The sequence below is a fragment of the Juglans microcarpa x Juglans regia genome, chromosome 1S, assembly GCF_004785595.1.
Source record: "Juglans microcarpa x Juglans regia isolate MS1-56 chromosome 1S, Jm3101_v1.0, whole genome shotgun sequence".
Classification (NCBI taxonomy): Eukaryota; Viridiplantae; Streptophyta; class Magnoliopsida; order Fagales; family Juglandaceae; genus Juglans; species Juglans microcarpa x Juglans regia.
Window position 1 is genome coordinate 28,676,526 of NC_054595.1, and position 19,235 is coordinate 28,695,760.

Consider the following 19,235-nt stretch of genomic DNA (forward strand, 5'->3'; position numbering starts at 1 on the left):
TATACTCATCACCTTTGTACCCTACGAATAACCTTGTTATAAAAAATGAAAAGAAATTCATTTACAATGTAGATAGGGAATACCAACTTTGTCCATTACCAGAGCTTGAGTCTTTGACCGTTCATGGCAGTTCATTCCAATTGAAAAAAAATTCTCGACTCTCCAAGCGCGCTCCTGATTTGGCAAAGCTGTCGACAACTTTGATTTACCTCTCGAAAAACATGTTAGACAATAAGATTAATTCTGTTTTTCGGCTCTTTAAGGTGTTCTCTCAACTCCCTTAGATACCAGGGGCAGGAATCTATTTCCTCTGATCATTTGACAATAGCGTATTACTCATTATTTGTGGAAAGTTTTTAAGATTTTAAGGTCTGATCTATAAACAAGTTGTGTTTGAGTTGATCCATATAAGTTAATACTCATAAATACGAACACGAATTTCCACCCCTACTCTACTCTAGAAGGCTAATAAAGCTATGTTTCTATTGAAAAAAAAAAAAATCAAACACCAACGATATCTCAAATACATATAGCAAAATTTTCAATAGCCAAAGAACCTCAAAATCATACACATGTTAGGGAATTTCTCCACAGTTACTTTACAACGATAAACGGGAGTTTGGAGACAAGAATAAACGACAAAAGAAAAACGTTGGGTCTAAAACAAAACGTATTTACAAAGTCAACAAGAACGTAATTAGATCAAAAGAATATCAGGCAAGCTTAGGAGATGCCCCTAAAAATAAACACTCCGTCATGCCCAATGGTAGAACCCGATGGTAATGCGAGCCAAACTACCCTCCTTCACTGTCCTATCCGTCAAAAAATTACAAGATCTGGAGTCTTTTCTCATTGCTATCAAGGTGGTTGATCAACCTCTAAGACACATCCTACTCGAGACATTACCCCAGGAATGCCCAAAAATTTAAAGAGAAAAAAACTGTCAAGGTCGCCTTAAATAAAAGAAGGCTCGGAGGAAATCTAGTTCTGTACAAGTACTCTTCCAAAAAAAATTCCAGGATCTCCCACGATTACGATGAACACCAAACTGCTAAACAGAAATCAAATCGGTTATGAGTTTTTCGGTGTAAGATAATAAAACCTTCAAGATGCGGGAAGAAAAAATGTTGAATAGTTAAACTTTAGTTAAAAAAAATATGAGCTGAAAACTTATAAATATGACTAATCAATTACAGCTGAGAGGACAGATGGCAGTACCTGAAGATACATCCAAGCTCTTGTGCAACGTCTATTTGTATAATGATAGGTAGATATGTCGAAAGATTTCCAGGACAACTGCTCTGGATTTAATGCCGCAACTTCATTCCTAAACTTCAGCTAAACATCAAACTCTATGTGACCAACAGTAGCAGCCCCTGAACAAGTCATGACATGAATGTACTTTAGATGGAGATATGGGAAGCCGAACCCAGTGCGGCAAACCATTTTCCAGTAACCTCTGCTAAAAATCGTTAGGCATTAAAAACTGATTCTTGAAGCATTATGCTTTCTCTCTTGAGACCTTGTGCTCCAATCTTGTGTTTGATATTTTGCTGGGCATTACCTTAGCAAATCAGATTCAAAATTTACTTTTGCACACTTGTGAAATTAAGCATATCCCAGTTATAGAAATAATGCCCAGGTGCTGTAAGATCATGAGAATTATTGATGATGAAATGAAGTCCAGCATCTCCACGACAAAAAATATGAAGTTCTGCAAAACCACATAATTAGATTACAACCCCGATCCAAGATCATTTGCTAGCTGAAGTATGCCGCGCATCTGAAGATATGGATTCTCCAACAGCTTTTCATTGTTACTCTGAACAGCAGAAGCAGATAGCAAATATGTAAGTGACATGTAACACCAGTATCCAATGAGTAGCTTTACTAAATTAAGGCAATAATGATGATAGAGATAAAGAAAACCCAGCACATCAGGAAGAAACAGGAATGTGTCTTTTCGTAGATTCCAGTGACTTTTAGGAGTTAATATATGCATGAAATTTTCACCAACAGATCTAACTAAAATACAATAACCTACTAAAACATTCCAAAACAGGGAAGGCAATTCACAAAAAGATAGCTTCCCAAGTATATGGGAGAATGCCCAATTATTAAAAGAAAAAAGAGGTTACCAAGTCTGTGGTCCAGCCAAAAAGCTGGGTGTGCATAAGAGGTAAAGCAATTTTTTATTTTTTATTTTTATTGGCACCAGGTGTCTGGGAACAGCACCTCGACTAATTCCAAGGGTGCACAAGCCTTAGGCAAGAAGTTTTCCACAAGTGCACCTCGGGTAATTTAAGGGGAAAATCTCCCAGTTTGATGGCTCCTAAAAATTGTTTGCACCCAGTGGGATTCAAACCTTTGGACCTTGGAGGGAGCATACCACCAAGACCAAGGCCTTTACCACTTGAGCCAACCCCGAGGGGTTTGTAAAGCACTTTTTTACTAACAAAAATAAAATCAATTTCTCTTCACATTTCTTGCATAAGAGGTAGAGCGCTTTTTTACTTTTGAGTTTAAAACCAAAGGTAATTGGAAATCTCATATAGAATACGCAAATGGAAACGATTTAACATTAGTTCCTCAAATTTTGTTCTTTTAGAGACTATATCTATGGAATAGAAGGAATATTGTATTTTCAAACTGTCAAGGTTCGTGACAACACAATTTGCAACTTCACTGGATAAGGTATACCTGCTGAGCTCTAACAACGAGACTTTGAAGAATGTGTTGGTAATCTTCAGGTTTTTCTGTCATCATTTGCTGCAAATTTAAACTTAATTGAGTTAGAAAAGAAATGAAATTTAATACGATGACCTATGGATGGCTGTAAGTTAGAAAAAGAAAGCTCTCTTGCCTTTAAAAGAAAAGTTGAAGAATAATATGCCACCCTTGAATCTGTATCATCTAGAAGTTCCCTGCCAAAAACCAAAAGTGCATTGGCATTTGAAACTTTCATGCATAAAGAAAAAGAAATACATTATAGAAAAGCAAAGAAAAAGAAATACCGGAAAAATTCTTCTCCACCAACTTCTTGGAATGCAGCAGGATCTGCAGTGCATTTAATAATTAGAAGTAACAGAAGAGTAGCCCGAATATCTGATGTGGCACCAGGGAGGTTTCCTCTTCCTTTGCTTCCTACAGCAACACCTAATGCGATGTTATCTGTTGCTGCACCTGCAAGCTGAATCAATGGCCAATAGAATAACGCAGCAGGAACGCGTGCCACTAACTGCATTGGCACAATGACATGTCCACGAAGTAGAAGTGCTGCCATTGAGGCCGTCTCATGTTCAAGCAGGGTGTAGGATCTGCCATCAGTTTCTTTCATTATGTTGGATTGGTGCACATCATCTCCATATGGCAATGCAGTTGTAGGAGGAACTCTCAGACACAACTGAGAGAATAGTATATCACACATCTGACAAGGAGAGAGATTCATCATAGAGATGGTTCAAAAACCAAGATACTCTTGAGAAAGAAAATAAAACAAAGGACTAGCAATAAGTCATTAATTATATCTAAAATGTTTTAAAAAATATTCTAGATAAACCAAAAGCATTTCCTCGTAGATAGTTCAGATAAAACAGATTTATGCCAAAGAAACGAGATCCAGAAAAAAGGTATATTTTCTGAGTAAATACCTTCAAAATATTGATGCGGTCTGTCTCATGTATCTGGAACACTAAGGACAAAGCACTGCTCATGATGTCGATCACTGCATTAGCTTTCTCCAGACCAGCATCTTTGTCCACATGCCCAAGCTCAGTACTGCTTGGGTGCTGTATTTCATTCTCATCTAACAAAAATTTGCATCGCATGAGAAGCCTCTCCAGAACAAGTAGGAAGCCCCATCTTATGAAGTTGTGCTTTGACTTTAAAAGCCCACAAAAAATCCCAATGGCCAAAGGAACATCTGAAGCAGCTGAAGCATCGTGAAGACCAGCATGGGCAATTTTCTGCTGCAAGGTTCTAATATTAGACCAGATACCAGCATCCCTTTTCTCACTTATTTCTTCAATAAGCAGATCACCTAACCATATGTAACCATTTCGACGATATGCAATTCTTCCTGAATGAAGAAGCGAATGTAAATTGGTCCATGAGAGTTTCGCTTTCATACCAAGAACATTTCTTGGAACTACTGTATCTTCAATGCTTTCCAAAAACTTGTATGATTTCGTAATTTGTATCATATGGGAGAACTCTCTGTCTAAATGAGTGAATGAACTTAATATTGTATCAAATTTGTCTACTACAATCTCCAAGAGCTGCAATAACAGAATGAACTTCAGAGCAGCAATTTTAAATGAGAAAATGGCACTATAATAAATCTCTAAATAAATAAAATTAACCCGCACATATGTAGTCCATATAAAGCTGGTAATGTTATATCATCAAGCACATGAAGAGATTGCTAATGCAAAAGTCTGTCAAAGCCAACCCAAAAGGGAAAAGAAAGAAAAGAGCAATATAGATGACAGTTAGAAAAGAAGACATAATCGTGTAAGAGTAATGCTACTCATCATCCTTTCATCATCCTATGATGTGGCATTAGGTGATTGGAAATTATTTATTACATTTCACTTGTGAACCTATCATTTAATGCCACATCATGGGATGATGGGAGGATGATGGGAGTTGAGATGATGAATAAATTTTTTCATCATGTAAAGCTCTTCTATTTCCCTCAATGTATCTAGTGCATATATATGGATAAATTAATAGAAAGGATAATAGTCAAACAACTACTTCAAACTCTTTAAAAAATTATCTTTCATGAAGTCAAGTAAGAACTCCAACACACATCCCGCATACAAATTACAGACCAACCTACTTCACACACTTTTGAGATATTACCGTATTTAGCCGTTCACTGTTGGGATATTTAGACAGCATAGAAGAGATTGATCTTCTTAAAATCTCCCCAATGCCTTCCACCCCAAGCTTAACAGATATATAGAATGCTTCAGGTGCATCTGCAAGAGTGAGCAGGACAGCAAGAGGTTGAATCTCATCATAAGTATATTCATTGCCTCGTGTAGCAATGCATGTTTCATTTGTTTGATGCAGAACATAGTCAAAGATGACCAAATACAGATTTCGCCTTTCTTCCCTAGAGTTTGAGAGGGAATACTGCATAAAGAAAAATTATAGGTAAAACAAATAGATGGATTTAAAAAGGAAAAAAAAAAAAAAAACTCTTACAGAAAATCCAACTTAGGAAGTGGAAGAAAATAAAACAGAGATTAAGAAATATCCAAAAACAATGACAAAGTGGATTGATGCTACAGTACATTCAGTAACAAGAAGGAAAAGGATCGAATAAAGGAAATCCCAAACATTTGGTAAATTAGTTCCCCAAATCAACATAAGAAACAGCATCAACAAAGAATTCATTCTACCTATTTTTAGGACACTACCATTTCTAAAAGTCATTATTCTGTGAGGATTGTTTCCACCCTCAGAACATTAATATTTCGGTTGGGTGCCCAAGTGTCTAGAGTCCACAAAAATTCTCAAAATAAAATTGTGGGCATGCATGGCACTTTTCACACAAATAGCAAAGCACGCTGATATGTTAAATAAACAATCAAAATGCTGATTACTGAGTATAATGTTCTTTTAATCAGTGATTCATATAATGTGAAATGTCAGAGACCAAGTTATTTCTCTCATCTACCTATTCCAAGTGACTCCAAATTCATGACAAAATATTTGCATACCTCAAGAAAAATAAACTCAATTCCTCCGATCAAATCAACCTGATCTATGAGAAAAGTTGGAATACTTGGATCGGCATCAGTAGGTTCATCGGGATCATCATAAAACATGTTTGTTAACATGCAAATAAGCTTGCAATGAACTACTTCTGCCCATGAGTTCTTCCTGCTAGTTTCTAGAAATGCTTTAACAACCTGAAAAAAGACACAAATTATATCAAACCTTAAACTCAATGATACTCTCATAGGGCACATCTAAGATAACTAATGAAATGCAAATTTAACGGCCACGTGGAGATTACAGAAACAAACCACAAAAACTGGCAATATGCATTAAGTCCTATAAATTTTTTTTTTTGGATAACTGAACGTCAAGTCCTATAGATAAACAAGAAACTATGACCATAATTTAAAGAGGGTGGTGGATCTCCTTGCTGGTTGGATAACTCCTCAAGGCACTCCCAACATCAAGGCTGTGTGGAACATGATTCCCCTATGTCGCATGTGGTGTATTTGGCTTGAAAGGAACAGTCGGGTTTTTGAAGACCTTAGATGCTTCTTTTTCCATTCCTTATGTCTTTGGGCCTCAGCTATTGTTTTCAATGGGGCCAATTTTCATGATTTCCTTGTATCCATCTCTAGCTCTTAATTGTATCTAGGTGTTCTTAGTTGTATACTTCACGTGTACTTGGGCCATGCCTAGTTCTGTCGTTAATAAAACTTTTTCTTTTATAAGAAAAGATTTTTTTTTTTATAAGTAAAGAAATTTTATTAATACACTTTCCTTAATAAAGCTTTATTTCACTTATAAAAAAAAATCTAAAGACGGAGATCAACTGCAGCAATTGTTTGTGGTGGCTAAGATACAAAACTGAAGAACAAAATAACAGCCATGATTCTAGTTGGACATTTTCATTTCTATTCCAAAAAGTTTTTTTTCCCCCCTTGAGCTTTTAAAAATTGTTGATATGAAACAATTTGGCTGAGAAATTGCTCAGCAAATTGGCTTTCTTCCCTAAGAGAAGCTAGTGTATCAGGCCCATTTTTCATTCAAAATTTAGAAATCTAAACTCAAGTTTGTACAAGTTTCTCTGGTACTCTTTGTTGCTTCAAAACAACTGGCTGACTCATTGCACCCCCCACCCCCAGTACGCAAAAAAAACAAAAAAACAAAAAAAAAACAAAAAAAAAAAAAAGGAAAGGAAAAGAACTGAAAAGGGTAAAATGGTTGCTTGTATTTTCCTTCATACAACTTTGACATGAATGGCTGCCTACAAAGTGCAGAGTACATTCAGTAACATGATAAAGATCTGGGTAAACTTCACATCACCATTTGATCTATGTTTAAAGTTCCCATCAGCTTGGAATAAGAAAAAGACAATTCTTCCTCCAAATCCCCCATAAAAAATGAAGCATGGTTGCAACTTGCAACATAACTAGAGAGCAGATAAGAAATATCACACATTATCCCACCGATAACAAACACTCCAATTAAAGAATCTTACAGTTAGAGCAGTGAAAATTCAAAATATCATTTCCATGAAAGTTCCATATGAGTAGAACTAAGGAAGGAAAAACCAACTAACCCTTATGTCAAGACCATTTAGTCGGGTTTTCACGATTTTCCCTCCATCACAAACGAAATAAAGTAAACAGCTTAGAGCAGAGGCCCAGACAGATTCTTCATTCTCTTCAGTCTGAAATAATATAAAGGGTATGAGATAAGTTGAAAATTATCCAACAAGAGACGCATTTGATTAATTATGGCAAAGAAGACTCATTGGTTTAAATATCTTATTCTATGAATTAGATGGTGAACATATCTTCTTCTCGAAGGTCAATCAGGAAACTCCTCAAAATCCATCTTAAAATTTAAAAATGTAATGCAAATGCAAATGTTACTAATGTCACCAATTCAATTAACCATCTATGACAAAATTTTTACCAAACCTACACAAATCTGAGAATCTCAACTCTATATTAGAAGAAAGAAGGTACAGATATAAATTTACCAACTCGATGTTAATTATGTGGTACATATACAGTGTGTTGGTGTAGGTGCGTGCATGCACGTGTCGAACATAGCTTTGGCAGAAAACATAAAAGCATACACAAAACTGTGGCCAGCGCTGTCTTGAAGCACAAGTTGTTGGTGTCTTTAAAGTTTTTAAAGCATATTGGCCCCATTCTCAGAAGTCCTCTTATCTATAGCATCAACTCCAATGCTTAATTAAGATAGCTTCTATGCTCAACTTCATAATACGTATCATCTTGCCCTAATGAAGAGAAAAGGTACTTAAAACTTATAGGTAAAATAAAATGTTATTGAATAAGGCAAATAGGCATCTTCTCCTCAAATTGTTACTTTAAAAAAGAGTTAAATTCCTTTGGTCACAAGAAAAAACTAATGAAACTAAAGATGAATCACTGCCAACAAAAATTTGGTACGGTAATATTATATAAAAAGAAAAGTTCTAATGTCCATGCTTGTAGAGCTCAGTATATGGCAGACCAATATACCTGAACAAGAAGAAGTAGAATCTCATACAAAATGTTTAAAATCCAAGACTCAAAATTATCAATAGCTGAGACCGTGCCCATCTTCTTAACAGAATCTGATTTTCCCTTTCCATGGATCGTAAGTGGAGCTTCATTTTCAAAATAAGATTCTTGAGAATATTCTTCCTCTATCGTTGAAGCACTGTCAGTTATAACTGGCTCTAATAAATGAGCATGAACACCAAGGTTCAGAATTAAATCAAAAGCACGAGTCCTGCAAGCTGCTTTGGGAGAACTAAGCAGATCCTGGAAGATAATAGAAGAACTATAGGTCAACAATGATGCAAACAAAATGAAGAAGAAGAAATCCTAGAAATATATTAGATGGATCACCTCAATCATAGACAGAGTCAGGGGAGAAGCAGTACCAGAATCTAAAACATACCTACAAAACAAATTTTGTCAACAACCTTTTACATTATCAATCTACAAAACCATATGACAGAAACAAGCAAACAAACAATCTACACCATCAGATGGTGGAAAAGTTACTCAACCTTCACAGATCTTGATACCTATGGTAATTATTCCTAATTTTTCATAGGAGTTCTTGACTTGATAAACAAAGTTGAGTGCTCGGTCATCTAGATCATCCGATAGCCAAACAGCAGATATGGAAGTTTATGGCCACAGTTTTGGATTCAAATATTTACAGGATGCTGTATGTCCAAAGACCATTTGCATGCAGGTTCATTCTAATGTATTAAATGTCAGAATCGATCAAGGGTAAAAACATGCAGATAACTGGTTAGATCTACACAGAGAATCTGCAGACCCAAAATCACCGAGTTTTGACAATCAATACATCCCAACCGTAGAGCACATAAAACCATCCTAGTATAAGCATTGAGATAAAAAAGTTTCCACAACCAGCATACTGAATAGGCAAAGACAAACACACTCAGCAGGAAAATATCAAGCCATAAAGGTGAATATCCAAAAGTCTCCACGATCAGCCCACTGATAAAGATGACATATCTAGCAGTTTTTTTACAGAATGGCTTGGGAAGTGAGAAAGCTACTCTGGCTTGGTTTCAGGAGGCAATTATATCCAACAACATGAAAATATCAGGAAATAAGCTTTGCAAAATTATTTCTTTCTCCACGATCAGCATACTGATGAGGGCTGCCCAAATTTTGTACATACACAGCAGGATACAGGTTCACTACCTCACTTATCCAGCTATAGCACAACCATCCAGTATAATAATATATATGATAACATACAAACACAAATATACATAAATTAGAGAGAGAGAGAGAGAGGGGTTAAGATAAAAAAAACGGCTGAAATACTCCAGCCAACATATGAATAAAAACATACATGTCAATAACAAGTTTCACAAGGACGCTAACAGCCACGTCCATGGATGGTTTTCCACTGTGATTACTTAATTTAGATGATACTGTCATAATATTAGCATTTGTTGAAGATGTCTCTGAGCAAACTGCAGCCATCACATCGCATACCTCAGCAGGATTCAATCGCAAAGGTTGTTGTTCACTGGTCCATGTCAAAAGAATTGGTAAGATGGGGCAGGAAAAAGAAAGAATTATTTAGACAATATTGAGGATGCCAACACCCCACCAACAAGACCACTATTGCTAGGCAAAGCCAAGAAGTTATGCTGATAATAATAAAAGGGAAATCATTCCTCTGTCAATGGTATATGCATGGATAACCACAAAATATGGTTATCTGAAAGGAACTTATATATTGTGACCAACAATATGAAGTGTCTCATTTCTACCTGTAATGACGATATTGGAAGAGCGGGCGAGCCTTCGCACGGAATGTGCTCACAGGAGAATCCTCCCTGAAAATAAGTGCAATGCTCAGAATGATCAAATTCTATTATTTGACTAAACCTGGTATATTAGTTTTATGCACTCCAGAAACTCTCTGAATTAGTTAGATAAGCTTCCACAAAACAGATTTAACTCCAACAAAAAGTTGTAAAATAAACATCTTCAGTGTATTGACCATATACATAATTTTATGCACAAACATAGCTTCAATACCATCAAAATAAAATATAAAAATAACCCTCTCTGTCACACACGAGAACATGTTAAATGTTTTTCAGATGAAAATAGTGCCTTTAAAGAGATTTAAACCTTATTTTACTTCCTTTTCTTAACCCCCCCTACTTTTCTCACCTTTGTAAGATATCACTAAAGGCCTTGTTTTGAAATTAAAAGGATGGATAAAAGATTATTGAGGGTCTTGATCGTGTCTCCCCATCTTAAATAATTCGAAGTGAAAACTTTAATTTTTTTTTTATTTATAAGTAAACGATTTTATTAATGATAGGCATAGCCCAAGTACACAAGGTGATATACAAGAGATAAGACCTATCTAGGTCGTAGTGCTAGCAACAAAAAAATCATGAAAATCGAGGCCATTGAAATCTACCGTAATGGCCCATAGAAATAAAGTTCTAAAAAATAAAGCTAAGTTCCTCTAGTGTCCGCTCCTCATCTTCAAATGTCCAGTCATTACGCTCCTGCCATAGACACCACATAATACAAATCGGGACCATCTTCCACACGACTTTGATTTGTGGAACCAAAGTTTTGAATTTCATACTGAAATATTTCGTTTCTGTGGCATAGCCAGTACAGAGAAGGGTATAGTTTCGTACCGATCAGTATTTCGGTTGTTTCAGCCTATACCGGCCGATATTTCGGCCTTTACTCTCTCTCTCCTTTTTTTTTTCAAACTGCAAGCTTATTTTTTAACCCCCCAATTCACACTAGACTATTTATAATTTATTCATATATAGACTATTCTGAAACGGTACCGGTACCAAAATATCTCGTTTCAATGCCTCAACCGAAACGGTCACCAGTACGGTATTCAAAACATTGTGTGGAACACCTCCTGGAAGTATCCAGTTGACCATAAGCTCAACAATAGTAGCGAGCATTACCCAAACTAACTCCATGCGGTCAAACACTTCAAACCAAAACACTCAGGCAATCTCACAATGTAGTAATAGATGATCCACCATCTCCCCAAATTTCTTACACATGCAGCACCAATTTAATATAATCACCTCGCGCTTCCTCAAGTTATCCGTTGTTAAAATCTTACCCATGGAAGCGGTCCTAGTAAAGAAAGCCGCTTTGGGGGACGCTTTATTCCGCCAAATTCATCTCCATGTGAATCGATTATTAGGTGAGTGTGCGAGAGAGAACAAACCGATAATGTACCCTTACCTGCTGGTACCCACCACAACCTATCAGCTCGTTCATTCGGTTTCGCAGAGTACAATAGACTGAAAAAGTCCTCGAAGCTGCCAACTTCAGAATCTTGTGCTGCTCTATTGAAGGTGATATTCCAATGGACTTGGTCCCCCGCTAGTACCATGAGGTCCGCTACTGAAATTTCTTATTCACATGCAACCCGAAAAACTGAAGGAAATGAGTCCTTTATGGTATTATTTCCACACCATTTCACTCCAAAATTTTATTATGGAGCCCACTCCCACCACAAGTTTGGCATGGCGAGTGAAGACCCCCCACCCTCATCTAATGTGCTTCCACACTCCCACTCCATAAACCCCATTCACCTCTCTAGTACACCAACCACCCCCACAAACTTCCATATTTGTAATCAACCACCAACTTCCATAGGGCTTCCAGCTTCATAGTATATCTCCATAACCATTTCTCTAATAAGGTCCAATTGAAAATTCTCAAATTTCTAATTCCCAACCCATCAGAGGAAATATAAGTGCATACCTTGTCCCAATTGACTAGATGGAATTTGAATTCATCCCCCATGCCGCTCCATAAGCAATCACGGTAAATTTTATCAATCCAGGCCGCCACGCTAGCTGGAATTAGAAAAAAAGACTGAAAATATGTTGGTAAGTTAGAAAGAGTACTCTTAATTAAGGTAACTCGGCCACCTTTCAACAAAAACAATCTCTTCCACTCTGCCAATTTTCTTTCTATCTTCTCGATCATTGAATCCCATATTGAAATAGCCCTTGAGGCAGCCCCCAGTGGAAGACCAAGGTATTCCATGGGAAGAGAGGAAACCTTACATCAAGCGTGTTAGCCAATTGTCGAATGTTGCTAACGCTCCCAATTGGCATTAGCTCTAATTTATCAAAGTTTACTTTCAAACCAGATGTTGCTTCGAAACAGAGTAGAAGTGCCCGTAGTTGTTGTTGATCTACCTCACAACATACTAAAGTGTCATCTGCAAATAACAAGTGAGAAATGTTAATAAGACCCCTCTTGTAGTCGCCAACCGAGAAGCTTGTCACAAAGCCATTCATAACCAAAGCCAATAACATTCGACTCAACACCTCCATAATAATGACAAGGAGAAGTGAGGACAATGGATCCCCTTGTCTTAAGCCTTGGGAACTGCTAAAGAAGCCAAATGGACTGCCATTTATCAAAATTGAGAATCTTGTCATTGAGATGCACCATCTGATCCACGAACACCACATCTCCCTAGCAAATAAAATAGGAAATCCCAGTTTACATGATCATAGGTCTTCTTCATATCCAGTTTGCATAGGATCCCTTTGATGCCGGATTTTATTCTGCTATCCAAACATTCATTGGCGATAAGAACTGAATCCAGAATTTGTCTGCCCCTTACAAATGCATTTTTTGGTTGAGTAATGATCTTACCCAATATCTCCCCTAAACGATTAGCAAGTATCTTGGAGATAATCTTGTACAACCCAATGATAAGGCTTATGGGTTTGAAATCTTTTACCTCCGATGCCCCAATCTTCTTAGGAAGCTCCTCCCACTCCGACGTTCGCAGGTATCTACGGACCAAACTTAGACATTGACAGACAACTATTATGGGATGAATTAACTGGAGTACATAGCTGGTGGAACCTTCCGTGGTGCATAGGTGGAGATTTAATATCACAAGGTTCCCAAGCGAACGATCTGGAGACACTAGGCTTCGCCCAGCAATGAAAAAATGTTCAGAATTTATCTTTGACTTGAATCTAGTGGATCTCCCTCTCATGGGGGGTACTTTCACTTGGTCTAATACTCAGACTTGGTCTCGATTGGATAGATTTTTAATCTCACTAGAATGAGAAATGCATTACGCGTATCTGTTCGGATCACTTTCCCATTTTGCTGGATTGTGGGGGTATCCAAGGAGGGCGTCGATACTTTAAATTTGAAAATATGTAGCTGAAAACTAGAGGCTTTGTAGACAGGGTAAGGCAACGGTGGTCCTCATACCATTTTCATGGCACTCTAGCTATATCCTTGTAGGTAAACTAAAAGCTTTAAAGAACGATTTAAAGCTATGGAATACTCAAATCTTTTGGAGACATAAGGGAACGCAAGAATCATGCTGGAGGAGATTCAAGAGTTGGAAAGGATACAAGAGGATAGGGCCCTCACTTCAGAAGAGATATCTTGTAAGACAGAGTTGGTCTCAAAATTTGAACGGGCAATTTCTCTAGAGTAGATCTCTTGGTGCCAAAAATCAAGAGAACTGTGGCTGAAAGAATGAGACCGAAGTACGAAGTTCTTTCACAAAATAGCTAATTCCCATAGGAGAACCAATACCATTGAGAAGCTAAATATCAATGGTGTGGATTGCATGGAAGCCCTGTGATTCAGGAACATGTTGCTGATTTTTTTGAACAGCTACTTACAGAGCAAGAGGGGTGGAGGCCAAAGCTTGATGGACTTGGTTTTGAGTCTATTGAGCTGTAGCAAGCATCTTGGTTGGAGAGGCCTTTTGAGGAGGCGGAGGTCTATGGTGTAGTAAGAAAAATGGTCAAAGACAAAGCACTAGGTCCAGACAGTTTTTCCATGGGATTTTTCTAAACATGTTGGGAGGTGGTGAAAGAGGATATAATGTGTGTTCCAAGAATTGTTCTCGGCTGGAAAATTTGAGAAAAGCCTAAATTAAATTCTTGTGGGCATGCACAAACTAGTGTTCCCATGTATCAAGGGTGCCAAACACATATTTTGCTCAACATTGACTTAAACACAGGGAACTCTGCTCCTAAGCAACACCCATGCTTCGACGGAACAAGGTTTCCAAACAATATTCTTTGACTCATTTCATTCAATTACCTTGACAAGCCAGCTTTATTCAGGTTTAAAATTTTACTGGGTTTGAGTTGGATGGTTTCATCCAAAAAACAATAAGATGATACTAATGCCTAATGGCCTTCATTTCCTTCATGGCAGATCATCATGACTAACCCAAATATAGGAGCACAAGTAAAAGTTTAAAAGGTTGGTCAGTTTAGACTTCCCAAACCCAATTTAGTTTGCAACACTCAAGTCTCATCACATCTTTGCACTCATACCATCAGCCATTACTAGGACTAAAGGCAACCAAGTCATGTAAGATTGATCTACAGTAGGTAAAAAATATAATTCACTAGCATTTATCCATGACGAGGACTGGATTTACAAGAAAAGGAAGGCAAAGAATAAAAAACAATTGGAAAATAAATAAAGAAAAAGAAAAAGTCACACACAGCAGATTGAAACAATCATTTGTGAAAGAAGGGAATGCCAGATTTGACAAGGACCTTTGTAGTGAGTAAAAAGAAAACCATGTCATGTAAAGTGCATAATAGCACAAAGTATGATATGCAACAGATTTATAAGCAAAAGATGTGAAAAAAATAACAATAATTGGGAACACCAAACATGTCAAAGCAATTTGTTGAAAGCAAAGAACATACCAAATTTGACGAGGGCCGGGTTTGGTGCGTTTAGATGCTGTAATTGCTTTCAAGTGGGACCGGGAATTGATAGAATCGGTAATTGTTGTTACTGGTGAAGGTTGCAATAGTTGATCAAGATAAGGCATATCAGCAGTTCCAAAAAATTTCCAAGGTTGGCCCTTCATTTTAGCTTCCATGTCTCCTACAAGTAATCCTGCTGCACCAACTTCTAGGAAATTACGTTTTCTCATGTCTTGGGAATCACTGTTTACAGAAAATGTTGAATCACTTTAATCACTCATTTGCAAATTAGAAAAAAGAAAAGGAATAGCCAAATTAAACTTGACACACAAGTAAACATCAATTACCTTTCAGCTGGCAAAGATGATGAACGATGCTCCCCGAGCCAGCGCCATTTCAGAACATCATGTGCAATATATAATTGATCTACCAATTCATCCACTTTTTCAAAGATTGATAACTTTGAAACAGATATAGAAGTAGCATCTTTCTTCTCTAAAGATTCTCCACCAGTGGTAGGGGTTAATTGCGAATTGAAGGATTTACTCAACAAAGATGACAATGATGGAAGTGCCTGTCTTGATGTAGGAGGCGCTCCAGCAAAGGCAGCTGGTTGGAAAGACCGTCTTGGAATATGCTGAGCTACAAGGGAACGTACATAATTCAATGACTTCACAAGTGCCCCAGAAGCAAAACTGGATACAGGCAAAGGAGATATATTCATAGGTCCTGTCGATGCCCCTGCTTGTTGATCTAAAGATCGTGAACCTGGTGACAATCTTTGCTTTCGACTAGTATCACATTCATCAATTGTGTTCACACAGAACCGATCTATCTGTAGTAGTGTCTCCTCACTTGGTTTGTATCTGTAGAAAGTAGAAAGAACTTTGAACTCCTAAAATCAAAAGGAACAACCTAATAGAGAAGGATTCTTCCCAACAGGGATTCCTATAGCAGAAGGATACGACTCGCTTATTCCATTGCAAATAGAGACAATGTCCAGACCAGAAAGCACCACCAACAGAAAGGGTTTCAGGCGGCCCCTCAAAGAAGGTTTCTTAAGATCACGTCACGTTGAATCGAGAGAGAGAGAGAGAGAGAGAGAGAGAGAGAGAGAGAGAGGGAGAGAGAGAGAGCAGTTCACACATCAAGGATTGGGTACAAACTTATCTTCTTCTTTTTTTATAAGTAAAAATATTATATATATCGAAAGGAGTAACCAAGTACACTGAATTTATACAAGAAAACACCTTGCCCATATTAGAAAGGATTGGGTACAAACTTATCAAAAGAAAGTATAGGGCAAAATGAACAATCAATTGAACGAAAGAACATACCGTAGAAGATAACGTTTCAACAGTGTCACACACCTTGCAACTACAGCTGGGCTGGTAGAAAAAGGGAAAAAAAAAACGTGTTAAATGCAGGAGAGTCAACTACTAACAAACATTAACCAACATATCATGATCAAAGAAAAAGCAACAAAGCAAATAATCAGAGACATAAATGGCATTTTTTGCACATGGAAAAAAACTTTAAGCCAATATAGATTACATACACGAAAAAACTACATAAAACATACTTGTTCGGATGATTATGCACATGCATATTGTAATTTATATTCATCCAACCCCAAGAAAGACAGAAAGAGTAGTTAGGAATGATATCATTAGCAACTCAATTCCTTGTAGAATCCAAGGGTTTTGAGCCGAAGTTAGAGAAAGGGCCTCGGTCTGACACATTTTAAAAAGGATCAAGATGGTGATTAGACAGTTTGGCCCATAATCTAGGATGTTGGGTGTCCTCATTGCCTACAACATACTCGGGCTTCCCATTGGGAGCTCATTTTAAATCCAAGTTGATTTGGTGGAGTATTTGGGAGAAGAAATGTTGGTTGGTTGGATGAAGACACTTTATTAAACTAAGGTGTAACTAAAATGGGTATAGCCGCACAGACAACAGCAATAACAACCTACTACGGTTACCTGCGCTCCCTCTCTGCGATTGTATGTTCCAGAATTACACAATACGCCAGGTCAGTTGTTGCAGAAGCAGCCATATAGTCCTGCCATTAATAAAATCAACTAGTGATATTTGGATATAAATCTGCATATTCATACAATAAGACCGCATGGTACACATATTAATTCTCAAATCAAATGGGCCATGGCATCATTGGGCTACACCGCCCAGAGTTCCCAACACACCGACCCTGCTCCAAGCAAAGAAAAATGATATAACTTAAGATGTGAAAGTCTAATGATATCAGTTCAATCCCCAACCTGTCCACATCAAAAGACCTTTATTCAAACAAAACTAAAGATTTGAAAATAACAATACCTAATAATTCCACATAGGAACTGCATCATACGTACTGAAGAATTAACCATACAGATGTTCGTATTTGGAAGACTATGTCACAATTTTCAGTAATGTTCTGCTATGTTGCTAAAAAATGTAAGAAGTTAAGCTAAATTGAGAAATACTCTGTAAATGCACTCAGGGAGCCAAACACACTAATTTTATCTCATTTTAGCTAAGCTGTCCGCATTTTCGAAAACAAAACAAATGAGCAACAAGAGACACAAGCCCTTTCTCTTCGTTCTTTTTCTCAGAGACCAACCAGAGCACAAATCTCGAGCTCAAACCCAATGAAAATCCAATTAAATCAAATTTCACACACAGAAGCAGCATTGAAACTCAGATTCAAAGACCCGGGCAAAGCATTGAAAAGATCCATACAACCCCAACCAAATCAGCACAAAAATCCACACAAATTACGAACCCGGAGAGTTCTCGAAGCTTCAGATGCGACAAAAGCCGAGGGGCCCCAAAGGTGAGGGGAAAAAGCGGAGGGGGAAGACGAAAACGAGGAAGAAGGCGAGGAGAGGCAATCGGCTACGGCTCGGCGCAGGGGCTCCGGCGGCTTCTTGAGCGAAGAGGATCTGAGACGGGAGACAACGCCAACGGCGCCGTGCTGCAGCCGGGAGTTAACGGGGCTCCGGGAGGGACTGAAGCTCGAAGACATGGATACGTTGAATGAAAGTATGAGCGAAACTCGGGGCGAAGTTAGAATATGGTGAAAAATACGAAAGCTCCTACTGGTTCTCGTCTCTGTGTTCCTACTGTCCACATTTGCAACCAAACTGAATAAACCGTTGATTGTGGGAAACAGAGGGGGAGGGAGGGAGGGTGGGTGATTTGTTTCTATAATTTCGGGAGCGAGTGTGCTGGGCTGTACGTATAACCATAAGGAGTGAATTTGTGAGGTTTATAACTTCACTTTATTATAAGCTGCCATGTGCTCCCTCTCGTTACAAAGACGAGTAATGGTCAGCGACGATTAAGGAGCAATTTGCCGCTGCTCCCCAACCCACGTGAGGACTAGGGCTGATGGGGGGCAATGTGATCGTACTGGAATGACTGATTTATCCAGACTTTTTAGTTGGTCCTCCGAACGACCGAATTGCCGTTGTTTATCTTTGTGAAAATGTTGGAGGATACAGGTTGTGTGTAATTGCACCCAAAATGAATGATACGTGTCATGTGTGACTTCAAATATTAGATCATTTATATAAAGAGTCTGCATCAAAATTTAGAACCAAAATCAGTATTAATCCCTTCGAATCTATTGAGTCCAAACATGTAGCAATGAGGATTGTTCTACCTTCTCTATCCGCATTTCTGATTCAAAAATGTAGTGCGTTCATGTCACATTCCCCATCGAGATCATACAGCCACAATTGTAATTTGGGATAGATATTGCATTATGTTCAAAGACCATTTTGCAGGAATTATCAGATCCTTCTAATCTATAGAATGTCAGGAATCTATTAAAGGGTGAAGACCTGCAGATATTCATACACAAAGATGCCGTCTTCAGACCCAAAAGCCGGCCATCCCAACCGCGGTGTACACAAAACCATGTTAGATTAAGCACTAAGATAAAAAGGTTTCCAGTATTCTTACATCATGACAATATCAAGAAATAAGCTTTGCAAATTAGTTCTTTATTTGCAATCCACACACTAATTGTTAACGCTTAAAATCGGCACAATAGACTGGAAGGAGATAATATCCATTCCCGGCCCACTGAGGTTGTTCGGGATCTCAATTGGTGTCGTGTAGAAACCCCAGCGGTGGTCCGGTGCGGCCATATGGTGTTCATGTCAATGAAGAAGAATAATAGAGGGAGACACACAAATTTACGTGGTTTAACACTGAGCATACGTCTACAAGA

General features: G+C 37.9%; 1 protein-coding gene across 3 annotated transcripts; it reads right to left on the reverse strand.

Moving 5' to 3' along the window:
• Positions 1-517: 517 nt before the first annotated feature.
• LOC121246368 lies at positions 518-18,347 on the reverse strand. 3 transcript variants are annotated; one of them, XR_005937105.1, is made up of 18 exons: positions 17,781-18,347; positions 16,981-17,060; positions 16,333-16,383; positions 15,343-15,861; positions 14,993-15,238; positions 10,040-10,105; positions 9,613-9,792; positions 8,622-8,673; positions 8,250-8,534; positions 7,316-7,426; positions 5,733-5,924; positions 4,867-5,142; positions 3,651-4,277; positions 3,015-3,427; positions 2,864-2,924; positions 2,701-2,769; positions 1,219-1,714; positions 518-1,048 (listed from the first exon to the last, which is right to left on the reverse strand). XR_005937105.1 is itself a non-coding variant. In XM_041144500.1 (17 exons), exons 1-17 carry the CDS (start codon positions 18,021-18,023, stop codon positions 1,736-1,738), a joined length of 3,558 nt encoding a protein of 1,185 aa, XP_041000434.1. In that variant the 5' UTR covers positions 18,024-18,346; the 3' UTR covers positions 1,663-1,735. The 3 variants fall into 3 exon arrangements, 1 of the variants encoding a protein (XP_041000434.1); XR_005937106.1 differs by having other exon boundaries at positions 518-1,051; XM_041144500.1 differs by lacking the exon at positions 518-1,048 and having other exon boundaries at positions 1,663-1,822; positions 17,781-18,346.
• Positions 18,348-19,235: the final 888 nt, after the last annotated feature.